Source organism: Macaca mulatta, chromosome 9 (genome assembly GCF_049350105.2).
Source record: "Macaca mulatta isolate MMU2019108-1 chromosome 9, T2T-MMU8v2.0, whole genome shotgun sequence".
NCBI classification, from domain to species: Eukaryota; Metazoa; Chordata; class Mammalia; order Primates; family Cercopithecidae; genus Macaca; species Macaca mulatta.
Window position 1 is genome coordinate 18,785,134 of NC_133414.1, and position 13,027 is coordinate 18,798,160.

The window sequence follows — 13,027 nt, forward strand, 5'->3', positions numbered from 1 at the left end:
ATCATGCTGTGTTGAAAGCAGCTTCCTAGTCCAGCACTTAAAAATACTTCTGAGATAGGTTTTCATAGCAATCAAAAAATAAACACAAAACCCGTGAAAGCTATGTCTGTGTACCCAAAAGATACCTAAGAACATAGTAGCATAGAGAGCAGGCTGAGTTGTCTCACTCAAGGATGTAAGTTCAGATTCATTGATCTCCCTGACTGATGACTATCACCCATTGATTGAGGCACTGTATATCTTATCTGAGAATGAAATGAATTCTTAAGTCTCATGAATTCTACATTAATGAGTGAAAGTGTTTTTGTAGCTTTCACTTCTCTTACAGCCCACCAAAAACAATGGTATTTTCTAACAGGAAGCACACATTGAACGCTGTATATGTGTATATGTATATGTGTGTGTAGTACATACATATACTTTATTTTGAGACAGGTTCTCACTCTGTTGCCCAGGGTGGAGTGCAGTGGTGTGCACAGCCCACTGCAGCCTCAATTTCCCAGGTTCAAGCAATCCTCCTACCTTAGTCTCCCAAGTAGCTGGGACCACAGGTGTGCACCACCATGCCTGGCGATTTTTTTTTTTCATATATATATATATATATATATATATGTATATATATATATATATGAGATGGAGTCTCACTATGTTGCCTAAGCTGTTCTCAAACTCCCGATGTCAAGCAATCCTCCTGCTTTGGCCTCCCAAAGTGCTGGGATTACAGAACACTTACACTTTTATACACTCTATGTGCATCAAACAAACATGTATGTGGCAAGACAGCAGCCTGTCACAGCCCTGAGACTTCAGAATGGGGACAGGTTGGAAGGAAGAGCTACCTATCCCTGAGATGATGAAGAGAACCGGTGCCCATTCCAGGAGACATCACCACAGCCCTGAGGAGTCAGCTATGGGCACCAGCAGGGCACAGTGCCACACTGCGCCAATGCCTTGTCCTCCTTTTCCATAGTGAGTCAGTCAGCAAGTGTCCCCTGACAGTGCCACCGCATTGCCCTGGGATCGGCATTGCATGTAGAAGTGAGTTCCACACTCTCTTCCTCCCATACGGAGATCGCCTTTCTCATTCTAAGGGTTCCAGGCAAACTCACAATGGTGACATTTGCTGAGCAGTGGCTTGAATAAAGGGCTCTCAGAAAGCAAGATGTAACTCAGAGCATAGGCTTGTCCTCCAGGGCACCCAGCCCCAGGAATGCTCTTGGGGAATGACCTGCAGCCTCCCAGTGAAAGAAAGAATAAAAGAAAGCCCCAGCAGGCGAGCTGGGCAGTAGAGAGTCCTGTAATTCCACCTTGGCAGCACCATTTGCAAGAACGAACCGGGATAAGGTAAACAAAATATTGCCTAAAAGAGGCTTGTCCGAAGAAGTCAGAAGAAGCTCTTCATTGGCCTCTAAATTATTTTTCTTAAATACCAGGTAACCTGCAGTACCCCTTGCCCCCACCAAAAAGAAAGAAAGAAAGAAATGCATTTTTTTTCCTCCTATCCACTGCAGAATCGATTTTACAGTGGTTCTGTAGTTAATCCTTTCAGTACACCATAAATCTAAATACTCAAAAAAACTGTGCTTTTTCAATTGCTACTAAATCACAAGAAGACTGATTTACATAGCCGCCTTTTATCTCCCTTGGCTGGTGAGTACTCAGCTCTGCTCGTTACTAATATTGAAACAACAGCCCTTGAATTGAGTGATTTCCCTAGAAAGGTTAAGATGACCGAATCTGAACACTCCCTCCGTGCCTGGGACACGAAGTTTTTTGCTCCGTGGACAGTTTTATCCCCCCTCACCCCAAGGTCAATTGCACGAATTCTTCTGGAAAACAGGACCTGTGACATTTCCCAGACAAATCACCGTGAACCCTGCACTGTGCATTGGCTGTCCTAAAATTAACACACAAATCTATTGCCGCCAAACATTCTGTCATTTGTGTTATATAATTGCCTTTCATTTGAACTCATTAATCAAATTGGGGTTTTTAAGCAACACCTAATTAATTATTTCATTGGCTCAAATTATACCTTTAATAACTTCCACCAGGGTGAAAACCACTGATCACTGAGTTCGATTTTGAAACTACGGACGTTGAGTTTCCTCTTTCACCCAGAATTTTCAGATCTTGTTTAAAAAGTTGGGTGTGGTTTCACGCGGGGAGGGGGAAGAGCGAGAGGAGACCGGAGGGACGGGGGCGGGGACTCTGCAAGAAAAACCTTCCCCGTGCAATCGTGATCCAGGAGGCCCACGTATGGCGCCTCTTCAAAGGCTGAAGAAGTTTCTTACTAACAAAAAGTCCACACATCGAGCAAAGTCAGGCTTTAGCGAGTTATAAGAACTTAGAGGCGCTCTTGTCCCCCAAAGGGCCCCACCGCACACATCAAAGCGATGGCCCAGCTCTAAGTTGGTAGGACTGGGAACCAGCAGCACGCGCGGAGCCGCGGAGACTCGAGTCAATCTGGTCTAACGGTTTCCCCTAAACCGCTTAGCAGCCCTCAATCGGCGGGACAGCAGGGCGCGGTGAGTCACCACCGGTGACTCAGCGACCCCACCCCTCTCCCTCGGGCTTTCCTCTGCCACCGCCGCCTGTCAACTCCCGCCGTCCGAAGCTGGACTGAGTCCGTTAGGTCCCTCGATAGAGCCTCCCCTCCCCCCAACATCTCCCAGCCAAGGCAAGTCGACAGAGGCGCGGGCCGGAGCAGCCCCCCTTTCCAAGCGGGCGGTGAGCGAGGCTGCGCGGGGCCCTGAGCCCTACGTTCCTGAGCTGTGCGCGCCCCCATCCCGCGTTCCAATCTCAGGCGCTCTTTGTTTCTTTCTCAGCGACTTCAGATCTGCCGGATCCCTTACTCTTCCCTCTTCCCGCTCCTTTGCTCGCGGGTCTCCCCACCTGACCGCAGCCCCGAGGCAGCCGCGCGCTTCCTCCCACGCCCCTCTGGCGCGGTGCCACCGGACCCCTCTGGTTCAGTCCCGGGCGGATCCCCCCTCACCGCGCGACCCCGCCTTTTTCAGCACCCCAGGGTGAGCCCAGCTCAGACTATCATCCGGAAAGCCCCAAAAGTCCCAGCCCAGCGCTGAAGTAACGGGACCATGCCCAGTCCCAGGCCCTGGAGGAGAAAGGCTCGAGGGCGCCCCCACCCCACCCGCCCACCCTCCCCGCTTCTCGCCAGGTCCCTATTGGCTGGCGCGCTCCGCGGCTGGGATGGCAGTGGGAGGGGACCCTCCTTCCTAATGCGGTTATAAAAACAGCGCCTTCGGCGGGGTCCAGTCCTCTGCCACTCTCGCTCCGAGGTCCCCGCGCCAGAGACTCAGCCGCGCTCCCACCACCCACACCCACCGCGCCCTCGTCCGCCTCTTCTCTAGGAGCCAGTCCGCGCCACCGCCGCAGCCCAGCCCATCGCCACCCTCCGCAGCCATGACCACCAGGTCCGTGTCCTCGTCCTCCTACCGCAGGATGTTCGGCGGCCCGGGCACCGCGAGCCGGCCGAGCTCCAGCCGGAGCTACGTGACTACGTCCACCCGCACCTACAGCCTGGGCAGCGCGCTGCGCCCCAGCACCAGCCGCAGCCTCTACGCCTCGTCCCCGGGCGGCGTGTATGCCACGCGCTCCTCTGCGGTGCGCCTGCGGAGCAGCGTGCCCGGGGTGCGGCTCCTCCAGGACTCGGTGGACTTCTCGCTGGCCGACGCCATCAACACCGAGTTCAAGAATACCCGCACCAACGAGAAGGTGGAGCTGCAGGAGCTGAATGACCGCTTCGCCAACTACATCGACAAGGTGCGCTTCCTGGAGCAGCAGAATAAGATCCTGCTGGCCGAGCTCGAGCAGCTCAAGGGCCAGGGCAAGTCGCGCCTGGGGGACCTCTACGAGGAGGAGATGCGGGAGCTGCGCCGGCAGGTGGACCAGCTAACCAACGACAAAGCCCGCGTCGAGGTGGAGCGCGACAACCTGACCGAGGACATCATGCGCCTCCGGGAGAAGTAAGGCTGCGCCCATTGCAAGTCGCTGGGCCTCGGGAGGGGGCTGGAGGGAGAGGGGAACGCCCCCCGCCCCCGCCAGGGCTGCCACGCCCTTGGGGATGAGGCCCGGGGGAGGCCTGCCGGGGGGACTGCGGAGAGCAGCGGCTGTGGCTGTGGCGGCGCAGCCCCGCCCAGAACCCAGACCTTGCAGTTCGCATTTCCCCCTCTGTCCCCACACATTGCCCAAGGACGCTCCGTTTCAAGTTACAGATTTCTTAAAACTACCACTTTGTGTGCAGTTGAAGGCCCTTGGGCACAATGAGAGCGAGTCCTCCAAACTTTTATAAAGTTTCCTGCCCCTTCTGGCGGGCGGCCAATCGCCCGGCGGGCGAAGGAAGGAGGGGAAGGCGGTGGAGGGAGCGAGACAAAGGAATGGTCTCTCGGGGGTGGGTATGGCGGCGCTGTCCTGCAGGTCTGTGCGGCGACCGTGATTGCCCCTCTGCGCGGTGCCCAAGGTCCCACTGAAACCTGCCGAGGGCCACAGGCCTGAAAGCTGCAAGCGCTAGTTGCGCCGAGGTGGCGCAGCGGCTCTGGAGGCGCAGCGCGGCTACGTGGTGGTTGGGTGTGGCCGCCCCGCCCCTGGCGGTTTCCCAGTTCCCCTTTGGTTAATGCGCAACTGTTTCAGATTGCAGGAGGAGATGCTTCAGAGAGAGGAAGCCGAGAACACCCTGCAATCTTTCAGACAGGTTTGTAGGCTCTCTTCCCACTCGCAGCTACCTGACCCCACCCAACACAACCCACGAGCAATTCTAAAAGTTGCTTAACCCACGTCTAAAAAGTGCAAAACTTCAGGGCTGCGCGTAAAGCCCTCTAGTGGCGGGAAGACCACAGATTGGAGCTTCTCATTATTAGAAAAAATATTAATAAAACCGCTTGGACGATTTTTTGGGGGGACGGAGTCTCACTCTGTCGCCCAGGCTGGAGTGCAGTGGCGAGATCTTGGCTAGCAGCAACCTCTGCCTCCCGGGTTCAAGCGATCCTTGAATGATTTCTAAGCCGTTCCTTGGGACATAAAGAAAAATCTTTTAACTTTTTACTTTGTTTGCAAAATGTTGCACAGTTTTGCAACACATTGACCTTCTGGTTTCGAACGGTCACAATTTTAGATTGTGGTTTGCCAAAGTCAAGTCGCTTAATTTTTACAAGGTCACAAAAAGCGCAGTTATGCCCTACAGTTTAAAATGGAAAACGTGTTGGAAGATAAGAAAACTTAGTTTCCAACTGGAATGGAGCCAGCAAGTTTCTTTTCTTCTTTGCAACTTCTATTGTGGCATTAAAGTTCGATGGAAGTATCACTATGCACAACTATTTTGTGATCTAATAAGGGTGAAAAGGAGCCATCTGTCCCCTCGGCTGAGGGGTATTAATGGTTTCTATGGGCTTCACTATGGAATGTAGATACAGACATTCTGGCAAATGTGGTGGCTGTGGACAGAAATAATAGGAGTCTTTGTGTTCCCGGGGAAGCTTTGCAGCAGGCTACATTCTTATTGAATATGTAGTGATGTAAGCACGGTTCTAATTGGACACAAGTATTTGCTAACATCCGTTATCTAATATCTGGCCCAGACTTGAGAAGTATGTAATGTAAAAAGTTTTTAAAGCTACAAACATACCTCACATTTTGAAAGTCCTTTCTTGATTGGATTCTTGTATTCTTTAGCACTCTCGCCATAAAAAATAATAATAATAGTAATAAATCTAAGGCTGAAAAATTCAATTTTAACTAAAGGGTTTTTGTGCGTTTTTTTTTTTTTTTTTTCCCACCAAAATTGGATGGACTTACAGAATTTTTGACTTAAAATTGGAATCCAGAAGCCAGAAGATCCCCATTATAGTCTATAGTTTTATTCCCTGGAATATTTACTGGGATTAACTACAAAGCACTCTCAGATGAATAGTGTAGTACAACATTTTGAAACTGAAATACATTTACCAAATTAATTTAACCACAGCAATGTGTGGTTCATTTTAGTCCTTGAGCATTTTTGATTATCATACCTGTAATGTTTTCTGCAGAGTAGTGAGTTAACGTAAAACAACATCAATACAAAAGATCCTCTGTTTTGAGATTAAGCAAAATTCCTCATTCTCTTTAAGCAAAATTCCTCATTCTCTTCAATGTAATAGTAATACCACATTGATCTTTCTTTGGAGATTAGTAAAATATCTTTTATGTATTTCTTAGGGCTTAGCAAGTAAAAATGAATGTTTTCATCAAGTCTGATCTTTTTATCACCCACTCTTCATTCATTTTTCCACTAAGGTGATAGAAAAGTCTCAACAGTTTAAGACCATAAGGCTATAAACTGAACTCCAAATATAATTGCTGACAAGATAAACAATCCTCACGCATCCTTTTGAGAGGAAATAAAATCTTAGTTGCAAGATTACATGTTCTGAATTGGAATGTTGAGCTTTACAAATGGAAACATAGAAGGACAGCTGAATCAGCAAAAATCCTTCATGTAGTTTCATTCTCTGCAAGTTTGACCAGTCATTCTGAAACAGGCCAACTGAACGGATACAGTGGCAAGCGAAAAAGACACGCCTTTGTAGGATGAGTCAAAGGAGTTTTAGAAGAAAAATCCATCAGAGAAAGCAGAGAAAATACAGTTCAGAGTTACATTTCTTTTCCAATTTTTCCTGAACTGAATCTTTGGCAGCATATCCTGAATTGGGTTATTATTGAATATAAATCTAGCCTTGTACAATGGATGCCACATGATTGCATATTTGCTTTGGAGCCTAAGGATAAGTTTCAAAAGATTTGAGTGGGGAAAAAAAGCTAAAACTCTTGAAGCACAAGTTTCTGTTCTCCATGTACTCAAGTGTACATGAAGTTATGAAAATATGTCCACCTCTATCATCATGTTATTCCATGAAATTACAAAACAAATCTTAACAATGTTGTGGCATAGATTTTCTAGATTTAAAAGGTAATTAAATTAAAGGAATTACTTTCTTTTTTGAGACAGAGTGTCACTCTGTTGCCCAGGCTGGAGTGCAGTGGCGCTATGTCAGCTCACTACAACCTCTGCCTCCTAGGGTTGAAGAAATTATCCTGCCTCAACCTCTCAAGTAGCTGGGACTACAGGTGTGTGCCACCCACCCAGCTAATTTTTGTATTTTCAGTAGAGATGGGGTTTCGCCATGTTGGCTAGGCTGGTCTCAAACTCCTGACCTCAAGTGATCCACCCGCCTCGGCCTCCCAAAGTGCTGGAATTACAAGCAAGAGCCACCATGACCAGCCTTAAAAAGTAATTTTAAAATGTCACTGGTAAAATGTGGATTCAGTCATGATTGAGTGCAGTTTACCATGTGTGTGGACGTTTATTTATTTTAAAATTGTCCGATCACCACCTTGAGTAAAACACAAGGGGTCACAATTAAAATATATTAGTGAGCAGGAGAAAGCACAGCATATTATAGCACTGAATGATTTATAAACCTATTCAAGGGTCATAAAATGTGTCAACACCTTTTCTATAGTAAGGAGACTAGGTTCAGATGGTTAATCTAAGACAAATAAATGAGATAAGCCATAGACTTTTACATCCTCCATGTCCTGTCTTTTCTCTGTTCAAAATAGGATGTTGACAATGCGTCTCTGGCACGTCTTGACCTTGAACGCAAAGTGGAATCTTTGCAAGAAGAGATTGCCTTTTTGAAGAAACTCCATGAAGAGGTTAGTGGAGTGACTTTTGGGGAATGAATGAGGGTAAGGCAGCCCCCACGGCTGGCACAGCTGACCGTCTGTCTGTTCTTTTTGCAGGAAATCCAGGAGCTGCAGGCTCAGATTCAGGAACAGCATGTCCAGATCGATGTGGATGTTTCCAAGCCTGACCTCACGGCTGCCCTGCGTGACGTACGTCAGCAATATGAAAGTGTGGCTGCCAAGAACCTGCAGGAGGCAGAAGAATGGTACAAGTCCAAGGTAGGAAACAAATCAGTGTGGCTTGAACAAAAGAAAAGCATTGTGTTCTCAATACCCCATACCTGTGTGCGATTCCTAAATATCCTCTAGCTCCAATGCAAAGCTGGCTTTGACTTCTTGCTCACATTGTGTTTGTCGCCACGGCCTTCCCACCACTCACATCACCTCCTTTATATATATATATGTATATTTATGAGACAGAGTCTTGCTCTACTGCCCAGGCTGAAGCGCAGTGGCATCATCTTGGCACACGGCAGCCTCCGCCTCCCAAGTTCAAGTGGTTCTCCTGTCTCAGCCTCCTAAGTAGCTGGGACCACAGGCAAGCACCACCATGTCTGGCTAATTTTTGTCTTTTTAGTAGAGATGGGGTTTCACCATGTTGATCAGGCTGCTCTCAAACTTCTGACCTCAGGTGATCCACCCGCCTTAGCCTCCCAAAATGTTGGGATTACAGGTGTGAGCCACCACACCTGGCCACATCACCTCGTTCAGAATAGCAGACTCCCTTTTCCCTAACCTTGCCTCCAAGTAAACCCCAATGCCATACCTTTGACGTCCACTGTGTTGAAATGAGCATAGTAGAGTGAACTTTGAAAATATTAATGTCAGTACTCCACTGCTCTTTCCCTGACTTTCAAAACAGAAATTTAAACCTATACTGGAAGACATTCAGTGAGAAATACGATTTTTTTTCTAAGAGAATCAAAAGACTTGAATGTGAGCAATCTACATTTCTGTTTTCTTCCTAACAGTTTGCTGACCTCTCCGAGGCTGCCAACCGGAACAATGACGCCCTACGCCAGGCAAAGCAGGAGTCCAATGAATACCGGAGACAGGTGCAATCCCTCACCTGTGAAGTGGATGCCCTTAAAGGAACCGTGAGTACCAACCCTGCAGTAAAAGAGGGAAAATAACGACTCATTCTGTTGACTAAGCTCATGGTGATAACCTGAACAAAATGCTAAGTGAGTAAAAATTTATACCTTAATGCAAAGAAAATGAATTATCAAGACAGACTCAAAATGGACTTGATGGAGCTCTTGAAGGTTTTAGCTTGCATATATCATTGCTTCTCATATGAAGGACTTGGTACTTGTATTCTCCACCAAAAATTATAGTGGTCGCCATTTGCCACTAATGGAAATTATTGCAGAAGGTCTGTAAATGTTTCTGGGAACAGCTGGGGTTTTCTGAGAAATAACACCAGAGATCTTTCTCACCTCCTACAGAATGAGTCCCTGGAACGCCAGATGCGTGAAATGGAAGAGAACTTTGCCGTTGAAGCTGCTAACTACCAAGACACTATTGGCCGTCTGCAAGATGAGATTCAGAATATGAAGGAGGAAATGGCTCGTCACCTTCGTGAATACCAAGACCTGCTCAATGTTAAGATGGCCCTTGACATTGAGATTGCCACCTACAGGAAGCTGCTGGAAGGCGAGGAGAGCAGGTAGGGAACTCAGACTTGGATGCGTGAACTAATGGTGACCATTTGTTAGGCCCTGTGCCACTGGCCTCTAAGCACAGTGTCACATTTAGTCTTTAGAAAGTTTCTTTGAGATAACTACTTTCCACTTTTTGTAGAGGAGGAATTTGAATTGAGAGAGAGTAAATAACTTGCTGAAGTAAGGGTTAACCAACAGCAGAGCTGGGATTTGAACCCACAAATCTGTCAAAACCTCCACTCTTCTAACTCCTGTTCATGCCTCTGTGGAGAAAATGTAGTAACATATTTTAAATGTACTAACAAGACCAGTCGTAGGAAAATGTTTCTGAGACAAATCCCTAGTTTATGACTTAAAACAGTACATTCTCTTACATGACGAAAACGAGAAGTGCATTAATTTGTTCCTAGTGGTTGAAGTTATGTGCCTACAATTTTACTGTTTCTCTTCATCTGTTTATAGGATTTCTCTGCCTCTTCCAAACTTTTCCTCCCTGAACCTGAGGGGTAAGCATTTTATATCCCTTTAAGAAAAACATCAGCAGCTTGTAACCATGGTGTTTATGTCAAAGCATTCTTTTTTTCAGGATATCTGAAAAATGCCATATAAGAGAAAACTCTGTAAAACATCTACTTTTCAAACCCAAGTACACTCTTGCATTCTATGCTCTAAGTTAAATGCAAACTCCTTTTTCCTTCTTCCTGCTGCAAGTGCTGTCTCATCCTGATTCTCAAGTGTGTCAGGGCCTGGGCTTGCAAACAGAGACTACTCAAAAATTATTTGGGGAGTAGCACTTCACACAATTGTCTCTCCCCCACAAATCATAATTGTTTCACTAAAATGGTTACTTGGTTTTTCTAAGAAAAAAGTCATTTGTACTCATTTTTGGCCTCTTTTTGTTTATTTAGAAACTAATCTGGATTCACTCCCTCTGGTGGACACCCACTCAAAAAGGACACTTCTGATTAAGACGGTTGAAACTAGAGATGGACAGGTTGGTATCTTTTAGGTAAAATGTAGAGTAATCTCAGACAGGAGTTGATATGTTTTCAATCAATGGATCTGCATCTCAGATACAGCAGGCTAATTTGAGAGGTTCAGGTTTCATTCATGCCTACTAAAAAAAGAATAGACTCCTTCTTCAGCAGTACACACAGCCAACTAATTATTTGGCTCCTGGATGTGAAGCTGAGATAGCAATCTTCCTACACTCCAAAATTAGTGATTTGCTTTGGTGCTTAATTTGAAGTGGGAGTAAGCTTCCTTAAACCACTTCCTAAAGCAGCTACAAGAAACAGCTTCACTAGACTACGTCAATATGGGGAATGCTTTGATCCTGGACATATGGCGTCTTCCTACCTCCATACTTTATAGATTCCTGAACCCATCTATATAATACAAGCATGTGCCATACGATCATTTAGTTTTAATATGTCTTCATTGCTTTTAAACTTGGCTGTGTTGTGTACAACTATTATACCATCCTTTATAAACACACTTTTTTTAAAAAAAATTCTTTTTGTAAGTTACAACATGCCATTGGATTCTTATATTGCCCGTAGTGGAAGAGTCTTGTGTGTCTGCTGCTTCTAGCTTTCACTCGTGCAGAAGCAACATAACTGTCTGATTTGCACCATAAATTTTATCTATTTAGCAGGATTTTTATTTGCCATGATATATAGGATAATATAATCTTTGGCATGTGGCATTACATTTATTTGGGGTTTTTTTTTTTTTTAACAGGTTATCAACGAAACTTCTCAGCATCACGATGACCTTGAATAAAAATTGCACACACTCGGTGCAGCAATATATTACCAGCAAGAATAAAAAAGAAATCCATATCTTAAAGAAACAGCTTTCAAGTGCCTTTCTGCAGTTTTTCAGGAGCGCAAGATAGGTTGGGAATAGGAATAAGCTCTAGTTCTTAACAACCGACACTCCCAAAAGATTTAGAAAAAAGTTTACGACATAATCTAGTTTACAGAAAAATCTTGTGCTAGAATACTTTTTAAAAGGTATTTTGAATATCATTAAAACTGCTTTTTTTCCAGCAAGTATCTGACCATCTTTTTCTGCTTCAATAAATCTTTGGAAAAACTCTTTTGTTGTGTTATTTATTGGATAGTAGCTAAACAATTCTCTATTTGGTCCTATTAGTTAATTTGTCATTACAGTCACGTAACTTGATAAATTCAGGTTATTTATGCTTGAGATGTAGTTCTTAATTTTGTCATTTTTGACAGACCTCACTTCTTTTTATTATTACTTAAAAACATTTACAAATAGGTGCTGTCGAATAAAATAACTTGTACCAAAATGAAGATAGGTCTCTATACAATGAGCTCAGCTCTGTGATTTTAATAATAACAAACAGACTTCCTAAAATTAAAAAATAAAAACTTTTTTAGTACATATAGCATATAGTAACACAAATTCCACTTTGAGAGTTAAAACATATAGGAAGTTGTCAAGATATAGGGACTTATCTTCCGCTAGCAAGATGCAGAGAAATGGAAAAAGTTCACCGAGGTTTTATTTAAGACAGGATCTCACTTTGTCACTCAAGCTGGAGTAAAGCGACTCAATCATAGCACTGCAGCCAACTCCCAGGCTCAGGCAATCCTCCCACCTCAACCTCCTCAGTAGCTAGGAGTATTCGAAACAAATGAACGTCTAACTTTAGCCTAAAATGTGAGTTGTCTTCCCACAACTAAACACACACCTGGCTAATTGCTTAAATTTTTTGTAGAGCTGGGGTCTTGATGTGTCGTCCAGCCTAGTCTGGAACTCCTGTGCTCAAGCAATCTTCCCTTGGCCTCCCAGGATGCTGGGATTACAGGCATGAGCCACCACACTCAGCCCAGTTCACCAAGTTTTTATATAGGAAACCACTCTGCTTTATTGCGTGTGTGTTTGTGATATCTATACCTATATCCATCTATCCATAGATACAGATTTTTCTTTCTTTTTCTTTTTTATTTATCAATTTTTTTATTATACTCTAAGTTCTAGGGTGCATGTGCACAACGTGCAGGTTTGTTACATATATATACTTGTGCCATGTTGGTGTGCTGCACCCATCAACTCGTCAGCACCCATCAACTCGTCACTTACATCAGGTATGACTCCCAATGCCATCCCTCCCCTCTCCCCCCTCCCCATAATAGGCCCCGGTGTGTGATGTTCCCCTTCCCATGTCCAAATGATCTCATCGTTCAATTCCCACCTATGACTGAGAACATGCAGTGTTTGGTTTTTCTGTTCTTGCAATAGTTTGCTGAGAATGATGGTTTCCAGCTGCATCCATGTCCCTACAAAGGACATGAACTCATCCTTTTTTATGGCTGCATAGTATTCCATGGTGTATATGTGCCACATTTTCTTAATCCAGTCTGTCACTGATGGACATTTGGGTTGATTCCAAGTCTTTGCTATTGTGAATAGTGCCACAATAAACATGTGTGCATGTGTCTTTATAGCAGCATGATTTATAATCCTTTGGGTATATACCCAGTAATGCGATGGCTGGGTCATATGGTATTTCTAGTTCTAGATCCTTGAGGAATCGCCATACTGTCTTCCACAATGGTTGAACCAGTTTACAATCCCACCAACAGTGT

At 45.1% G+C, this 13,027-nt stretch overlaps 1 protein-coding gene across 1 annotated transcript; it reads left to right on the top strand.

Moving 5' to 3' along the window:
• Positions 1-3,275: 3,275 nt before the first annotated feature.
• Positions 3,276-11,507, top strand: VIM (vimentin). The gene is made up of 9 exons (XM_015146563.3): positions 3,276-3,983; positions 4,648-4,708; positions 7,615-7,710; positions 7,798-7,959; positions 8,712-8,837; positions 9,189-9,409; positions 9,867-9,910; positions 10,313-10,398; positions 11,148-11,507. The coding sequence occupies exons 1-9, from the start codon at positions 3,421-3,423 to the stop codon at positions 11,187-11,189; spliced, it is 1,401 nt and encodes a 466-aa protein (XP_015002049.1). The 5' UTR covers positions 3,276-3,420; the 3' UTR covers positions 11,190-11,507.
• Positions 11,508-13,027: the final 1,520 nt, after the last annotated feature.